The sequence below is a fragment of the Entamoeba histolytica genome, genomic scaffold (assembly GCF_000208925.1).
Source record: "Entamoeba histolytica HM-1:IMSS scf_1104750518367 genomic scaffold, whole genome shotgun sequence".
NCBI lineage: Eukaryota > Evosea > Mastigamoebida > Endamoebidae > Entamoeba > Entamoeba histolytica.
The window spans coordinates 44,662-60,752 of record NW_001914908.1 but is presented as its reverse complement, the minus strand read 5'-3'; the positions used below and the strand labels follow the sequence as shown (position 1 = coordinate 60,752).

The following is a 16,091-nucleotide window of genomic DNA, read 5'->3' as shown; positions in this document are numbered from 1 at the left end:
AATTGTTGAATGAAATGAATTGTTTTTGTAAAGATAAAGAAGTTTATTATATTATTTTCTTCTTTTTTATATTGAGTTAGCTGAAAGTGATAATGGAGTAATATTAGAATGTCTAGGAGAAGAAACTTGTCTTCCCTTTCTTATATAAGCAACAATACGAGAACATTCCTTTTTTTGAACAACAAATCGTTCATCATTCATTTCTATATACTCACCTTCACATATTTCATTGTAATGTTCAAAAACTTCACAAAGTCCTTTATCTATTAAATAGACTTCTTTATAAATAAGATATGGATTACAACTATGTTGGTCAGTTCTTCTGAAATGACGTGCTAATGCAGGTGCTCTTGTTCCAGAAAATTCACAATAGAAAAGTAAAATTGATGGACTTTGAGGTAAATCTTTTTCTATTGGAAAATGATTTAATAAAAGATCTTCATTCCAAAGATTCAAAGCACCTTTGATATGCCCTGCATTATATTCATAGGGATATCTACAATCAATAATTTCAACATAAACGTGATCTTTTATTACTTGTTTAAGTGTAGATAGATCAATTGTTCTTACTCCTATTAATGTTGGTTCTGAAGGAAGAACTGTGTCACAAACTCTTTGACTTTCATCATATGATATAACATCTGGAGAATTTGGAGATAAACAAAATTCATCAAGAGTTAGTCTTCTATGACGATTTTTCATCATCGTCCATGGCTCAGGTGTTTTACAAATTTTTGGTGGTAAAGAAATTTCAACGTCAGAAAATGGTGAGAAAGAAGAACGGAATGACTCACACCTTGGAGTTATTGATTTAATATCTAACGTTTGACTTTTCATAGAAGTAATGAATGAAGTACTAACTAGGCTTTTCTGAGTCATAATAGCCTAAGTATATTTATAACTTTATTTTTTAGTACTCTTATAGGATTATTTTCAAACGTTTTTACTCTGTTCATTAAATTTTTCTCAAGTTAGTAGTCTTAGACAAAAAGAACTTTTCTCATACTGTTTCTACATAATTATTATTGACAGACAAAAGAATTTCTTCAAAAATTTTTTCAAATACCATAAAATCTTTTTTTAGTAGTTTACAAAAAAAACATTAAGGAGTTATTGTGATTATTATTGCTTTGTTGTCTAATTTGGTTCTGTTTATGTTAGAAGAGATGGATTGAATAGAATATTATAAAAAAAGATAATAAGAGATATTTTTATCCTCGTATATGAATAACACCTTTATTATTCTGAGTATAATAATAAATAATATATGATTGGTTGTATAGGATTTACCTATGATAGGTATTTAGTTAGAAGAAAAGATTCAGGAAACAACAATTTTAATAAAAAAAAAAAGGATTAAGACTTTAATGAGTTAAAATAAACAATTAATTAAGTCTAATATTGATAAAAGTTCTTTCTTCTTCTATTTAAAATTGAGCCAATTTCCTTTTCTTGAAGAAGGATAATTAATCATGGTAGCATTTCTTCTTATTGTAGCTTCTCGTTTACAAAGTCTATGTGGGTCTAAGAAATCTAAATATTCCATGTCGTCCATTGGTTCAACTGGTTTATTTAATTTATCATTATCATAACTTTGACCTAAACTATTTCTAGTTTTATTTTCAAAGTCTACTTCTTCTGTATCACTACTTTCATTTTCTGATTTTACAGTACCAACAATTTTTATTGGGGAATTAGTTGGCATAAACATTTTAGTTGATTTATTTATTTGGTCATTAATTTTTATACTATCACTAGTACTTGCACTACCTGTTTTTATATCAGGGGTTGTAAGTAATATATGTGGGTCTTCTTCTTCTTTTGTTTCAGGTTGTTGTAATTGGTTAATTGGTATAAGTTTTTCTTCTTCACTTTTTGCTGAGGTAGATCTTGGAACCATTAAAGAATAACCACCTTTTTTTCCACCACTCCTTGCTCTTGGTTTTAGTAAATTACTAGCACTATGTTTTAATGATGGATTCTTATAAACAATACCAAGCCTAGACTTTGACCCTGATCTAGTTATGTTTCTATCAATTACAGGTGATTTGATATTAGAATTTGGTAGAATTTCTTCTTTTCTTTTTGTTGTTATTGACTGAACCAATGTGCTAATCATTTCATTAATTTGTGAAAAGCCAGGTCGTCGTTCAGGTTTTTGACGCCAACACTGTTTTATAATTTCTCTATAAACACAATCTTTTGGTATTCCAATTCTTTTTCCTGAACAAACAAAGTTTAATACACTATCACCGTCATGAAATTCAATAATTGGATAAGGGTCATGAGTTAACCATATTTCTAACATACAAATAGCAAATGAAAAAACATCTGATTTTAATGTTAATTTTCCCGTTCTATGTACTTCAGGAGCCATATACATTGGTGTACCAACATCACGAATAGTAATAGTATTGGAAGATTCAATAAATGCTTGTGATGTTCCAAAATCACTAACTTTACAAACAACAGGATCATATGGATTTTTAGAATATACTAAAACATTATCAGTTTTTAAGTCATGGTGAATGATATCATTTTGATGAAGATAACCCATCCCAATAGCTATATCTTGACATATTCTTACTTTCATTAATGTAGTCATTTTATTTAATTTCATATATTTTCTTAAAGACCCCAATGTACAAAATTCTGTAACAATACATAAAGTATCTGGAGTAACAATAGTTCCAATAAAATTAACAATATTTTGACATCTCAGTCTTTCCATTAATTCTGCTTCTTGTTCAAAATTAGGCATTAAATCTTTTAAATCAACCATATCAGTTTTTAATACTTTAACAGCAATTTCTATTTTCCTCCATTTAGCTCTATAAACAATTCCAAATGTTCCTGCTCCAACTGGTGGTTGTTCTAATCTAACTTCTTCATAATCTAATTTAGTAGATACTGCGGATTCTGCATTAAGATTTAAATAAGTATAAATTCTTGTTATTTTTTTTTCACCATTACTTTCACTTGATTCTACTTCATCGTCATCATCCACTTCGTCTTCTGAATGTTCTGTTTTTTCTGAAAGATTTAGAATGTCTTCATCTTCCATAGAGTGACGTACAATTTTCCAATTTCCCCATTCCAATGTAATGGGTATTTTTTTATTATTAATTATTGTTGTACATCGAATAAGAATTTTAACTTTAATTACAACAGTTTGTCCTCCACGAATATTTCCTACAGACGGTTCAAAGACTAACTCATATTTATATTCTTCATGACCATGTAATATAAAGCTTAATGTTTCTTTTCTACAATTAGTAATACAGATTTTTGTTCTTGCAACTTCATCTACATCCGGTCTTATTGTAGAATCATTAAATGTAACTGATGATGGATTAAAAACGACGTAGTTATGAAGTGATTCAAGTGGAATATATCTTTTTCCTTCTTTATTAAATGGAATAATTGTACCACAAATCAATCCTTCTTTTTTTGTATTTTTCATAACTTTAGATATTTTATTAGATTTAATTAACGTTACAACTAATACTATAAAGTAATACAATGCATAAATTCCTACAAAACATGAAACAAAAATTATATTGTTTAAATATTTATATTCACATGATACATTTCCATTTGGTTTATATCTCCTAGTACATTTACATCGTTTATCACAACCTAATCCACCATCACACTCTTCTCCTGGGTCAAGACGATAATTTCCACAATAGTTCCTAACACAACTTCCATTAACATAGTAATATTCTTCTATACATTTACATTGATTATCACAAAATGGTTGATTTAATTCACATTCTTCTCCATCATCTAATACTCCATTTCCACATTTTGTACATTCTCCATTAATTGATACAAAATTCTTTTCACATAAACATTCTTGAAACTTTGAACTACATACTCCACCAATACATCCTACACAAGAAACAGTTATTTGAAGTGAATCTCCACTCCCAAAAATTAATGTTTCTTCATTATAACGAAACATAACAGATAGAGATGTTAAATTAGAATACATTCCAATACATGAATGTTGTGTTTGTAATGAGAGAATAACATCACTTCCAGTTGTTTTAATTTGATACGAAACAGTTTTATTTCCAACGAATCGAAACCAATGACCAAGAATATTATGATTATAACACAATGTATTACCATAATAATTCTTTCTTATTTGATTATATTGAGTTTGATTATTAAAATCAAATATTGAAGCGAAAGAATAAAGGTCAGTTCTTTGAATAGTTAATTGAGTTGATACCATTCCTGACAAAAAAAGAACATACTCTCTTTTCTCTAATAAAATATAAAAAGGATGTTCAGTATCAAATACTTGTACACAACTTGAACATGAATTTTGAATACTTATTAGTAATAGAGAATTTGAACTAAATGAATAAAGATTATTCTCTGAATAAAGTACATAATAATATCCTTTAGTTTGTTGAATTAAATAAGGTAACGTATTAAAGCAAGGAGTTTCTACAAAATAAACTATGTCTGGAAAAGTTAAAGTTAAGAAATTATTAATGACAAATTTTGATGGAAAAGATGTCAAAAAAGATTCACACGTTTTTGGTTGATTTACGATCTTTTCACATCTCATCCCGAAAGGATAATAGCCAGTTTGACACCCACCACAAGAAATAAGCATTCCTGCCTTTTCATCACATATTTCACATTGTCCATAGATACAGCTCAAACAAAAATCATTGCATGGATATCCTGTTGAAACTAAAATGATTAGTGCAAAACATATAGGCAGTAGTTTATGGTGTTGCATTTGAATCTAATCAATTTGTTTTCAAATAGATTTTCTTTCTTTTTCTTCTGTCTGATAATTTTGGTTTACTAAAATCCTTTTTTAAATTAACCAGAAAAAAATTGTTCAAGTTTAAATGATTTTTTTTAAAAAATGAAAAACATTTTTACATTTCTCATATTGTAATATATTCTATTTATTTTTATTTTAAGTAACTCAAAACATTGTCTTTTTTTAAGTTGACTATTTATTAAAATTAATCTTTTACTACAACATCCCTCTAATTATTTGAATGACTAGGAAATATGAATTAGAAAATATTAATTACTTTTGTATAACACCTCTTATACCTAAAGAAAGTAGGAAATTTTAATACTAACCAAAAACATTTAATAATAGATAATAAACAATTCAATTAAAAATATATAGAAATATTTAAATTATATCTTTGTATAAAAATTATATATCCTTTAATGAGAATTTACTAAAAATAAACCATTCTAATAGCAAAAATTTATCAGATAATGTAACCAATAACTAACTAAAATAAATAACAACGTTATGTAAGTACTATCAGATTCGTGTTTTATGTTCATATAAAGAAGGAAAAAAAATACTTTTTGATACAATAGATTAACTATAAAAACAATTAAATAAACTACCATATTTATTGTAATTGAAAAAATAACTAGAATAGGTCAAAACTATAACAACAAATAATAATTTTTTATTAAAAAAAAGGATTTTAAATATGAAAAATGTTTCGGTATTTAGACAAAAAAGTTGTATATAAGAAATGAGATATAAAGAAGATTAAAATTGAAATTAGTAAACTAAAAAAATATAATTATTTATATATAAATTATAAAAAATAGTAAAAACCAAAGTTATGAAACACATTTTGATTATAAAATGAAAACGAATTTTTTTATCTTTCAAAAGAAAAATATGATTCTATTATTATCATCAAAAAAAAAGAAATTTGACTTTTCTTATTAATATTTCTTCCACAATTTCAAATATAAAAAGGAAAAAAAAAATGATAGAAATTAGTTTCATTAAAAAAAAAGTAAAATTATACTTCAACTAATTTAAAGTTTATTAAAAGCCTTAATTCCAGCTTGTTTAGCTTCATTGATTCGACTTTGATTTTTGTTTTCTTCTCTTTGTGTACCAGATAAATAAACTCCTTGATACTTAGCTCCATATGACTCAACAAATGATTGAACAGGATAAGCAGCTCGTTCACAAATACTTTTACCTTCTTCTGCTGAATTTGAAATACAAACAAATAGTTTTTTAGAGAAATTATCTTTTAAACTTGGTTTGATTCCATATGTTTTCATATCAAATAAACAAACAGTTCTATCAACAAAGTTTTTAATTTCTCCTGGAATGGCATACCAATAAACTGGATATGCAAAAATAACAATATCAGAATCTACAACTTCTTGCATAACTTCTTCAAAACCATCTTTTATAACACAATAAAAACTTTCCTTTGGTGAACAAGCATAACATCCTGTACATCCATCTAATTTTTTTTGTGCAAGATTAATAGTTTTACTTTCAATTTGAGTTTTAGAAGATAATCCTTCAAGAAATGCTTTTGCATAAAGACTACTACTTGAGTTTTCTCTATAACTTCCAAGAAGAACAAGTACTTTAACAACCATTCAAGTAAATGGTTAAAATTAAGATTCAAAGTTTTTTAAATATTACGAAAAAAAAAAAAAGAAAAGTTTAAAAAAAAGAATTTTCACTATTTTCGTTCTTTTCTTATTTTTAGATTTATTATGTGATATAAATAAAAATAATAAGAAAACAAGTATAAATTATAATAATTCATTAGTATTTTCTTGTAACTTTTCTGAAATTTCTTGTTGTGGTTGTTCTGAATTAGGTTCAGTCACTTGAACTTGTTCAAGTTTAGTTGTTTCAATAGGAGATGGTCCTTCATTATTTTCCCTAAGAGAAGTTGGTTCAGCACGTTTAGCTTGTCTTTTATTGTTAATAAAATAACCGATATGATAAATAATGGCTGTTGTAGTTAATGTTATTAACATAACAACAACAATAAAATACATTGGTGCAAATACCCCAAATGCATTAGATAAAAGCCCTGCAATTAAAGGTAAAATTGCATTAGACATAGATGCAACACTTTCACTTACTCCTACAAATAAACTTTTTGATTTTTCACTTGCTCTGAGAGAGTAATAAGTTGATGTTTGATAACTAAATCCAGCAGCTAATCCAGCAATAAAAGACATAGCAAAAATAACATATGGATTAAATACAACAACTAATAATAATGAAAATACTAAGAAAATAGCTTGAGCAAGTAAACATAATGATCGATGATAAGTCCATTTATCAGTAAAACTCATAATACCAAACATAATTGTTTGTGCAAAGTACATAATGAAAAAATTGAATGAAACAAAGTTATCTTCAGGACTTCCTTTCATTGGAATTCCTATTGATTTTTCATCAGCAATTTTAATATATTGATTAGTAATAACACATGACGCTCCAAATAATCCCAATTGCATAATATATCCTAAATAAATATATGTTTTATTTTTTAATTGTTTATCATTCCATTTTACTTTTATTTTAATATTTGCTTCATTAACAACTTCATTAGGAATTACTACATCATCTTTTTCTTCTTGATTTATTTGTTCTTTTGTCATTTGTGATTCTTCAATTTCTTGTTGTAATGATGGACTTACATTTACCTTGACATCATTTGCTTCTTTTTCTTTATTCATTTCAACAGCATTCTTTAACATTTTCTTTTCTTCTTTCTCCTTTTTAATTTTTTCTCTTAACCATTTAACATGTCTGTATGGATAAACAATCACAATAACAACATTAATTCCAATAGCAATATACAATGATGTACTTGCACCAAGTGCTGATTTTAAAAAACCTCCAGCCGCATATCCAATAGCTTTACCAAATGACCATGATACAGCAAATAAACCAGAGTCTCTTGCCTCATGTCCTATACCAGCTTCTTTACCTATTGTACCTACAGCAGCTGGCCAAAAAGTTAAAGCAGAAAATGCCCAAAATGCTGCTGAGAAATAAAATCCAATTTTACTAGTTGGCCATATAGCAACTATTACTTCACCAATAGTTAAGAATACCATTGATAGTCTAAGGACAATAAATGGGTTTAATTTATCTGCTAATTTACCACCGAAAGGTGCTAATGATGCATAAATCAAAAAGCATACAGTTTGGAGCAATGCTAATTGAATTGCTGAAGCTCCTTGCTCATTAAATAATAATGGAACTACAATCCAGTAAAAATAACAAGAAGTATTATATAAAAATGCAACTAACAAATGTCGTGGTAAGTTACTAAAAGGAAATAATAAAATCTTTAAGCATTTATTCATCCCTAATATACAACCCAACTACTTTTATAGTTCTTCTGTCAGATCTAAAACTCTCAGTATTACCAATAAATTATTCAATTTTTTCTTTTGAAAAAAAAATAACAGAAGGTTGTCGATTAGAAATGCACAAGAAACTGCATTCGGTTTCATTCTCAGTCACGTTGATGATATTCTTATTGAAATAGTTTTTTCTATTTTTTTCTTCTATATTCCTTTTTTTTTTTTTTTTCTTAAAAAGACAAATAATCTCAATGTTTCACAACTTATCAAAATATAATTAAATCATTTTCTGTTATATAAGAAAAACAAAAAACAAAATTAACAAAAATCTTTTTCTGCAAAAATTAAGTAAAGAACTCAGAATAAAAGAACTCCAACGATGAACTTAAAAATAGAAAGAACCAAAAGAAATGAGTCAACCACCAATTCCTGCAAAAAGAAAGGCTTCAGAAAAAGACCCAAAAGCTACATTCACAAAGCCTTCAAGACTTATTGCTGCAGCAAAAGCTGGAGAAGATGAGTTAATTAGAGAATATATGGAGGATCCAACTAAAAAAATTGATATTAATAAAGTTGATTCACTTGGACAATCTTCTATGCACTGGGCTGCACATTCTGGATATCCAAATACTATTGAAACATTAGTACATTATGGTGGTAATGTTAATCTTCAAGACAAGACAGGAGAAACTCCATTACATAAAGCAGCTTGGAGAGATAAAGTACAAACAATTGCAAAATTAATTTCACTTGGAGCAGATATTACTATTAAGAATGATAAAGGAGAAACTCCATTTATGGTTGCTAAAAGTCTTGAAGCAAAGAAACTTTTATACATTCCAACAGTTAACCTTGATGAAGATTGTGAGGATTCACGTGATTCAGATGATGATTAAACTTACTTTTTTATCATCCATTCAATTTATTTTTTTCAACTTCAGAATGATATTTTTTATTTATGTTTTATTTATAAAAAGAAATAGAAAGAGTTAAACATAAATTAAATATAATAATTAGTAATAATTACATAATACTTGATGAGACATTTATTTTAATATTTCATCAGTTTATTAGTTAGTTGGTATTATATTTGGTATATATTGAAGTACAGAATTAATTGGAATAGTTAAAGGGATAAGCCATAAATTTACTTTAATAGCATTTTCAAATATTTGTTTATGAATTTCATCAAGAAAAGCAATAGTACTTTCATCTTTCAAAGAAATAGACCAATGACTTGTCCCATCAAAAATAATAATTTGATCTATTTTTCTAATTGAAGGAATAGAAGTATTAACAGTAATAGCTTTTGTTGATTTTTTCTCTGTAGCAGTAACAAATTTCATAGAAAGAATACAGTCAACAAGAATGTTATTTGATTGAGTTTTGATGTATTGAGTAATTCTTCTTTCCATATCTTTTTTTCCTTCACCAACTTTTAGTCTAATTGCTTCATTTCTTAGTTCATCATAACTAAACACAATATTCCCAAAAGGATCAATACATTTAGAAATATGGATAAATGGTAACACAGTATGAATATTAAACTTTTTTGGTTTAACAAAAACAAAAGAAAATCCCCAGTTATTTAATAAACTAATATAAAGAATTTCTCTTAAATTCTCTAAATGAACAGAATTATATTTTCTCTTTTTCTCTTGTTCATTTTTGTTTAGCTTTGGACTTACTGAAGTAACAGAATGTAATGATTTATCCATTTCGTGATGAAGTAAACTATGAATTTAAACCCTTTTATACCCCTTGTTTTGAAGTCATCTAAAATAGAACAATTAAACAAATAGTATTATTTTATTATTCTTTTTACTATTATAAAATTAAATACTTCAAACCCTTTAAAAATAGTTTTTTTTATTAATTTATTTATTAATATTTTTTTTGTTCTATATTTGAAACCTTCATTATATTTTTAAGTTTATAATAAAAGTATTATATTTAATATTATAATAAACTATTTTAAGTTTTATTTTCATACAACTTTATCTATAAAAAGAAATTATGTTATTAGATTTTGTTAAGTTTTAACTCTTTTTTATTCAAATTTAAAAAATTTTTGTTATTTCACAAAAAATAAATTACATCCATTGAACCACTAACACTTTTTCCATTACATTTTCATCTTTAATAAAAAGAGTATCTCCAGCAAGTGAAGGGTCTGTATATCGTTGACTAAATTTCATTCCCATTTCAACAACAAAAACCTTTCCTTTTTTTATTACATTCATTGTTTTTTTTAATGAAATAAATATATGTTCACCTGGATGAATAGCACAAGACTTACATTTCTTTTTTATAGGATAAAATGGAGTTGGAGCAATATTAAAAGGATTTTGAAGTGTAAAAACAAAATGTCCAGGATCGTTTTTAATAAATCCATAAGATGGTATTTTTTTCGTATTATACCACCCAAAAATATTTAACCGTTTACCTACAAGTAATATCATAATATTAGTCAGTCCTGTAAACTCTATTGGAAATTCATCTTTGGCTGAATCATAAATAACTTGATATTGAGATTTACCTGTCCATTTTTTGAAATCATCGAGATATGATTTAATTAAATAATCACTATCAACACATCTCATATACTCACTTTTCTTTTCTTTAAAAGTCCTAATCCTTGCTAAATCATTTTCTCTTCGTATCCTATTCTCTGTCTCCATTTTAAATAATCTATCTTGGTCTAACATAACTTCTTCAACTAAAGAAGTATTACTTGGTTGTGGTGGAATAATTAAAATAGGAACTACATCCTTTTTATTCGATGTATTTGATCGTTGACGAGATATTTTAGATAAAGCATCTGCAGCTTTAAATTTACCATAATATCTTGGAGTAAAGAAAATCCCTTCTTTTTCTATTTCTTTTGGACTTAATTCAATAGAATTATTTTCAGCTTGTCGTGAAATAGAGGATAGAGAAGTCCCACGTTTTCTTGGTGATTCAATATATGATTTTTCTTGATAACTGTAAGATAATTGTGTTGGTTTATAAAACTCAATTTTATTAATTCTACGTTTTTGTGAAGATTCAGTTGAGGGATTAGGTTCTATTATTATTGGTTCAGTTGTTGTTGGATGAGCTTTAACAACTATTTTGTTTTCATTTAATTCATCTTGACTTTCATCTAAGACTTTATTTACTTCTATTAAACTAGAAACTTCTTTTTTATTTTGTTGTTGTTCAGAGAGAGTAAATGTACTTTGGTTGATTATCTCTGTTGTGTGTTGTTCTGTTGTTTCAATATCATTTTTGCTTTGATTATTGTTTTCTATAATTTGTTTGTTTTCTATGACATTATCTTGTTCTAAAATAGCATCTTTCTCTTTTTTCTGTTCAAAGACATTACTTTCATCATCAATGAGTTGATTTTGAAAGTTGGGAATAGTTTGTTCTTCTTCATGAATTAATTTATCTTTCTCTATACATTTTTCATCAACACAATTATTATTGATATTATCAGATTGGTTATTTTCTAGAATACTCTCTTCTGTGTTGTTTGAAACAATATGTGTAATATTAGTGTTAGAATCTTTTTCTATATTTTCTATTTCATTACTTTGGCTTTCCAGTTGTTCATCATCATCTTCTTCTTCTTCTGTAGATTCTTCTTTATTAATATATTCTAAATTGTTTTCAACTTCTTTTAACTCAAAGTCTGGTTCAACAACTTCATGTTTAAAACTTTCTTCTTTTTTTAAAGCTTCTAATGCAATTAATTCAACACAATTGTTTCTAGGTATTTCTCTTGTAACAGACATCATTGGAGAGACAAACCCACTGTCAAGTTCACTTGAACTGAATGTAGAAGTAGAGTCATCATCTTCACTTAGTTCGATTTCATTAACAACAGCTAATTTATTTTCATTTATGTCTTTAATTTCTTCTATAGCTTTAGGAATAATTCCACTTTTAATTTGTTTCAGTTCTTCAACCGTTTCTTCAACAACCTTTTTATCTCCAGTTAAATCAATAATCATCTCTTTATTCAAAGCTTCAATCTCTTTTCTTTTTTCATATAAATACACCAAATATATATTCATTGATAACTCTTCTTTTCCTAAATCTTCTTCATCAACTAACATCGGAACTCCTAATTTTTCTAATCGTTCTAATGGATGTTCTTGGCATTTTGATAATTTTCCAAGAATTGGAATGGTTGCCCATTCACGCATTGAACGAATTGGCTGTCCAACTAAAGTAGCTATCCATTGGTGTATTAGTCTCACTTCTTTAGAACTTAGTCCAATAAAACGATTTAAAATACCAGTGATCAATGCCAGAAATGTTTTTTCATTTCCCACAGATAAGTCAAATCCATCAATACCAACAATTCTTACATTTAATGATTTTGCAAATTGAATAACACAATCAAACCCCTCAATTCTGGCAAAGTTTGTTTTTGGTATTTTTTCATATTTATATGGACATTTTGTTCCACTTAAATTTTCTAATAATTCTATTAAATTAACACTTGAAAGACTTGTAACTGAAACAACGTTTTCATTATTAACAAAATTAATCCATCGTATTAATGCTTTACTTTGAATTGTACTCCAATTATTCATTTTTTGAATTTGTTAGTTTTTTTAATGTTTTTTTAGATTTTTTTAGTTATCTATTTTTTTTTGAACAGAGATTCTCATCACTAAATTTTCAACTTTATTCATTCGAATATCATCAATAAAAAAAAGTTCTCAACAAATTTATCGTCGGTTAGTTTTATTTATCTAATAATTTTTTTTTTATAAAATTTAAAAATGTACGATGGGATAATCGGAGTAGAAGCCATATTGTCTTCTCTCAGACAGCCACTCATTAATCTTGCGAGTTTTTAACTTAAAGAAACGACAGACATTTTCGTCTTCATTTCTGGTATGACACACGCTAATATAAAGAAGAAAATAATGAATGAAAGTAGAAAATAAAAAATAAATATATTATTATGGAATTTGTATTCGATAATTTTTATATTAAAACTAATAATTAAAATAAAAGGGTTTTTATTAAAAATAAAAAACTATTCAAATATATTTTTGTACTTGGTGTTGAATTACAATATATATAATACACGCCAGTTAATCTCATTTTGAAAGACTACTTTTTTTTTAGTTCATTTGTATGGGATAATTGGAGGGCTATTATACATTTGAGTTATCTCAAGTTCTTCTGTACAAAATTTAATATCTTCTTGTTTCTGAAGAAGTGCTTTTTTTCTTTTAATTCTTTCATTTTCAAAACTATTTTTATCAGGGAACAAACATAAAACATCTTCTTTCTTTCCATATAACAGTTGTTGGTTTGGGATGTAGGGTTTGCAATTAAGTATCATGTGGTGATTCGCCATGTGGTAAAGTCGAATGATTTTTTAATTCTTAAACTAAATAATTGTTATATAATCAATTTTTGTTATTTTTGAAAAATTTATTCTTATATCAAAAAATTATTATAATATTATAATAGAACTATAATAAATTTCTAAATAAATTAATCAAAAAAAAATTGAGTTGAGAAGAATAAACGAGAAGAAATTAAAAAAAGGAAGAAGCAATCAAAAGACAAATTAACTATGCATTTTGGTTGTATGTTAAATAATTAAATCGTATTACAAACTCAATTGATGTTTGTACTATAATTTTTTTACAATGAAAGGGAGTATATGTTTTATCTTTTATTATTTCAGAACAACTCCTGAGATACTACAACAGGTATGTTATTTATATTTGTTCAAATGACAGTAGTTGATAGTAGTCTTTAAATAAACTCTACTTTTTTCAAATTTCTTTATAACATAATTCCCTGTATATTTTTTTTTAGAAATAAAAGCTGTATTAAAACATTATGTACTTTCAAAATGAATGTAACATCAACATTTATAATTTTGTATAATTTTAGTTACTTATTAAGTTTTTCTTTTTTTCTTCAAATCAATACAAGAGTATAAGTCTAAATATAAATGAATATGAAGTTTCATTTCAACACAAAAATAAGTAATAACTTCATTTTTCATTAATAACCATTATTCTTAGTTTATAAATATACTTTTTGAATAAGAATCATAACTGCTTCAAATTTGTTCATAAAGTGTCAAGTTAATATTTGTTCTACAATATATTTTTCATTTTTATATACAAATGTCTTTATAAAAATCCTTTAATAAACTTAAAGCCAAACAAGACAGCTAAATAGAGACAATAACAGCTATTTTTTTTTCTGAGTTGGATTAAGAATTTATAACCTCATTTGATTGGTTTAGAACCATTCTTAATTATAAAGAATTAAAGAATATTATAGTTTTATAAACAAGTATTAGCAGTTTATACATAAGTCATGACTGTCTTATTAAAATATTTAAAAATACAAATTACAATGAACAATTAAAAAGAATAATGTAAAATTTTAAATTATTATTTTTAGGTGTTTTAATAAAAAATCAATATTTAATAATTTGTCTTTTTTATAGTTTATTTTTAGAAATAATAAAAATATTATCATATTTTTGACGTTTTGAGTAATAATTTTATTCTATTCTTACTTTAAAAAATTAGTAAGAAGCAAATCTAATAATAAGAATAATCTTTTACAGAAACTAAAACAAAAACTATTCCTATGAAAAAATGCACTAATCAACATTCTTTTGTGTTTTTATTAAATTTGTGAAATAAACAAATAGTTGTCTAAAAACATTAGTAAATTCTATTATGACTGAGTTAACTTAGAGTGTAGTGCTTCTTGATAAATAGTAAACTCAATATTATTTGAAGAACACCATTGACTAATTTCATCTAATGAATATTTGAGAACAAGTATTTCCCAAGAATCAAACATTACTATTCTTTTTGTAACCTTATTATTAAACATTTGCATCACAAACGGGTAGTCATTTTCATTTTTAGTCATACTCATTTCTTGTTTTACTTGAAGCAATAAATTCTTAATTTCTCCAACAATCTTTTCTTGTATAATTCCATTGATTTTAAAGTATTTTGTTTCTTCAACAATATAAGTCACTAACCTGTCAGCTAATACATTAGCAGTTATCTTACAACAGTTAGCAATAGAATTTTCTATCATAGATAATACTCCTTCAATTTCTCCAACAATCTTACCAATGACAATTACTTCCTTTAAGTTTAATGTGTCATTCCTTACTAATTCTTTTCTAAATTGAATTAAACATCCAAGCCAAAATACCTCATTCCCTTGACAATTTACTTTTTTAATTAGTTGACGACAAAGCTCTAAATTCATTTTATAAACACTATCTTCTTTTAAAATTTTTATCACTTCATCAAATCGTTTTTCCTTGACAGCAGTTTCCAATTGATACTTTTGTGAAATAAACATTTCTTTAGTCTTAGGAGTAATATCTTCATTTCTAATTTGATAAGTATCTCTGACAAGCATTTCTTTTAATAATAATTGGTCAGGGTCAATTTTTTTTGTCTTAAGAGGCAAGTCTTCTTTGCTCTCTTTTGTAATTTGTTCTGATTTAATTCCTTTGAGTTGATTCCAATATGTTTTGGTAACATTTCCTTCAACATTAACAATATCACCAGAAACATTCCATACCCAATTTCCATTTTTATTAGTTATAATGATCTTTCCTTTGTAACTCTCGTTAATGATACGGATGATTATTTTCATATGACTTCTTGAAATAATTTGAATCAATAATGCTGAAGTTTCAAATGAAGAACCAAAACAAAACCCTTTTATTGTTTGTTTTCCTTTATTCCATGGGCAAATTCCTTTTCTCCATTTAACACAACACTCATTTTTACATACCGTTTTAAAGTGTATTCTTCGAATACAAACCTCATATTTAGTATATAACCCCATTCAGTTTAATATACCTGCTTCACTTTTTGAAGACTATAATTTCTTTTTCAATACGTTTTTGGTACTTTAATATCATT

The 16,091-nt window shown here is 26.0% G+C and overlaps 8 protein-coding genes across 8 annotated transcripts; 1 reads left to right on the top strand and 7 right to left on the bottom strand.

Moving 5' to 3' along the window:
• Positions 1-66: 66 nt before the first annotated feature.
• On the bottom strand, positions 67-837 carry EHI_134760 (rodhanase-like domain containing protein; the record flags this gene model as incomplete). Its single annotated transcript, XM_647034.2, has 1 exon — positions 67-837. The coding sequence occupies one exon, from the start codon at positions 835-837 to the stop codon at positions 67-69; it is 771 nt and encodes a 256-aa protein (XP_652126.2).
• Positions 838-1,423: 586 nt separating this feature from the next.
• Positions 1,424-4,762, bottom strand: EHI_134750 (protein tyrosine kinase domain-containing protein; the record flags this gene model as incomplete). Its single annotated transcript, XM_647033.1, has 1 exon — positions 1,424-4,762. The coding sequence occupies one exon, from the start codon at positions 4,760-4,762 to the stop codon at positions 1,424-1,426; it is 3,339 nt and encodes a 1,112-aa protein (XP_652125.1).
• Positions 4,763-5,832: 1,070 nt separating this feature from the next.
• EHI_134740 (iron-sulfur flavoprotein, putative) lies at positions 5,833-6,417 on the bottom strand (the record flags this gene model as incomplete). Its single annotated transcript, XM_647032.1, has 1 exon — positions 5,833-6,417. The coding sequence occupies one exon, from the start codon at positions 6,415-6,417 to the stop codon at positions 5,833-5,835; it is 585 nt and encodes a 194-aa protein (XP_652124.1).
• A 159-nt stretch (positions 6,418-6,576) lies between these two features.
• On the bottom strand, positions 6,577-8,154 carry EHI_134730 (transporter, major facilitator family; the record flags this gene model as incomplete). The annotated part of the gene is made up of 1 exon (XM_647031.1): positions 6,577-8,154. One exon carries the CDS (start codon positions 8,152-8,154, stop codon positions 6,577-6,579), a length of 1,578 nt encoding a protein of 525 aa, XP_652123.1.
• A 410-nt stretch (positions 8,155-8,564) lies between these two features.
• EHI_134720 (ankyrin repeat protein, putative) lies at positions 8,565-9,050 on the top strand (the record flags this gene model as incomplete). The annotated part of the gene is made up of 1 exon (XM_647030.1): positions 8,565-9,050. The coding sequence occupies one exon, from the start codon at positions 8,565-8,567 to the stop codon at positions 9,048-9,050; it is 486 nt and encodes a 161-aa protein (XP_652122.1).
• Positions 9,051-9,224: 174 nt separating this feature from the next.
• EHI_134710 (uncharacterized protein) lies at positions 9,225-9,872 on the bottom strand (the record flags this gene model as incomplete). The annotated part of the gene is made up of 1 exon (XM_647029.1): positions 9,225-9,872. The coding sequence occupies one exon, from the start codon at positions 9,870-9,872 to the stop codon at positions 9,225-9,227; it is 648 nt and encodes a 215-aa protein (XP_652121.1).
• A 375-nt stretch (positions 9,873-10,247) lies between these two features.
• Positions 10,248-12,740, bottom strand: EHI_134700 (uncharacterized protein; the record flags this gene model as incomplete). The annotated part of the gene is made up of 1 exon (XM_647028.1): positions 10,248-12,740. One exon carries the CDS (start codon positions 12,738-12,740, stop codon positions 10,248-10,250), a length of 2,493 nt encoding a protein of 830 aa, XP_652120.1.
• Positions 12,741-14,871: 2,131 nt separating this feature from the next.
• On the bottom strand, positions 14,872-16,014 carry EHI_134690 (uncharacterized protein; the record flags this gene model as incomplete). The annotated part of the gene is made up of 1 exon (XM_647027.1): positions 14,872-16,014. One exon carries the CDS (start codon positions 16,012-16,014, stop codon positions 14,872-14,874), a length of 1,143 nt encoding a protein of 380 aa, XP_652119.1.
• Between the last annotated feature and the right edge of the window lie 77 nt (positions 16,015-16,091).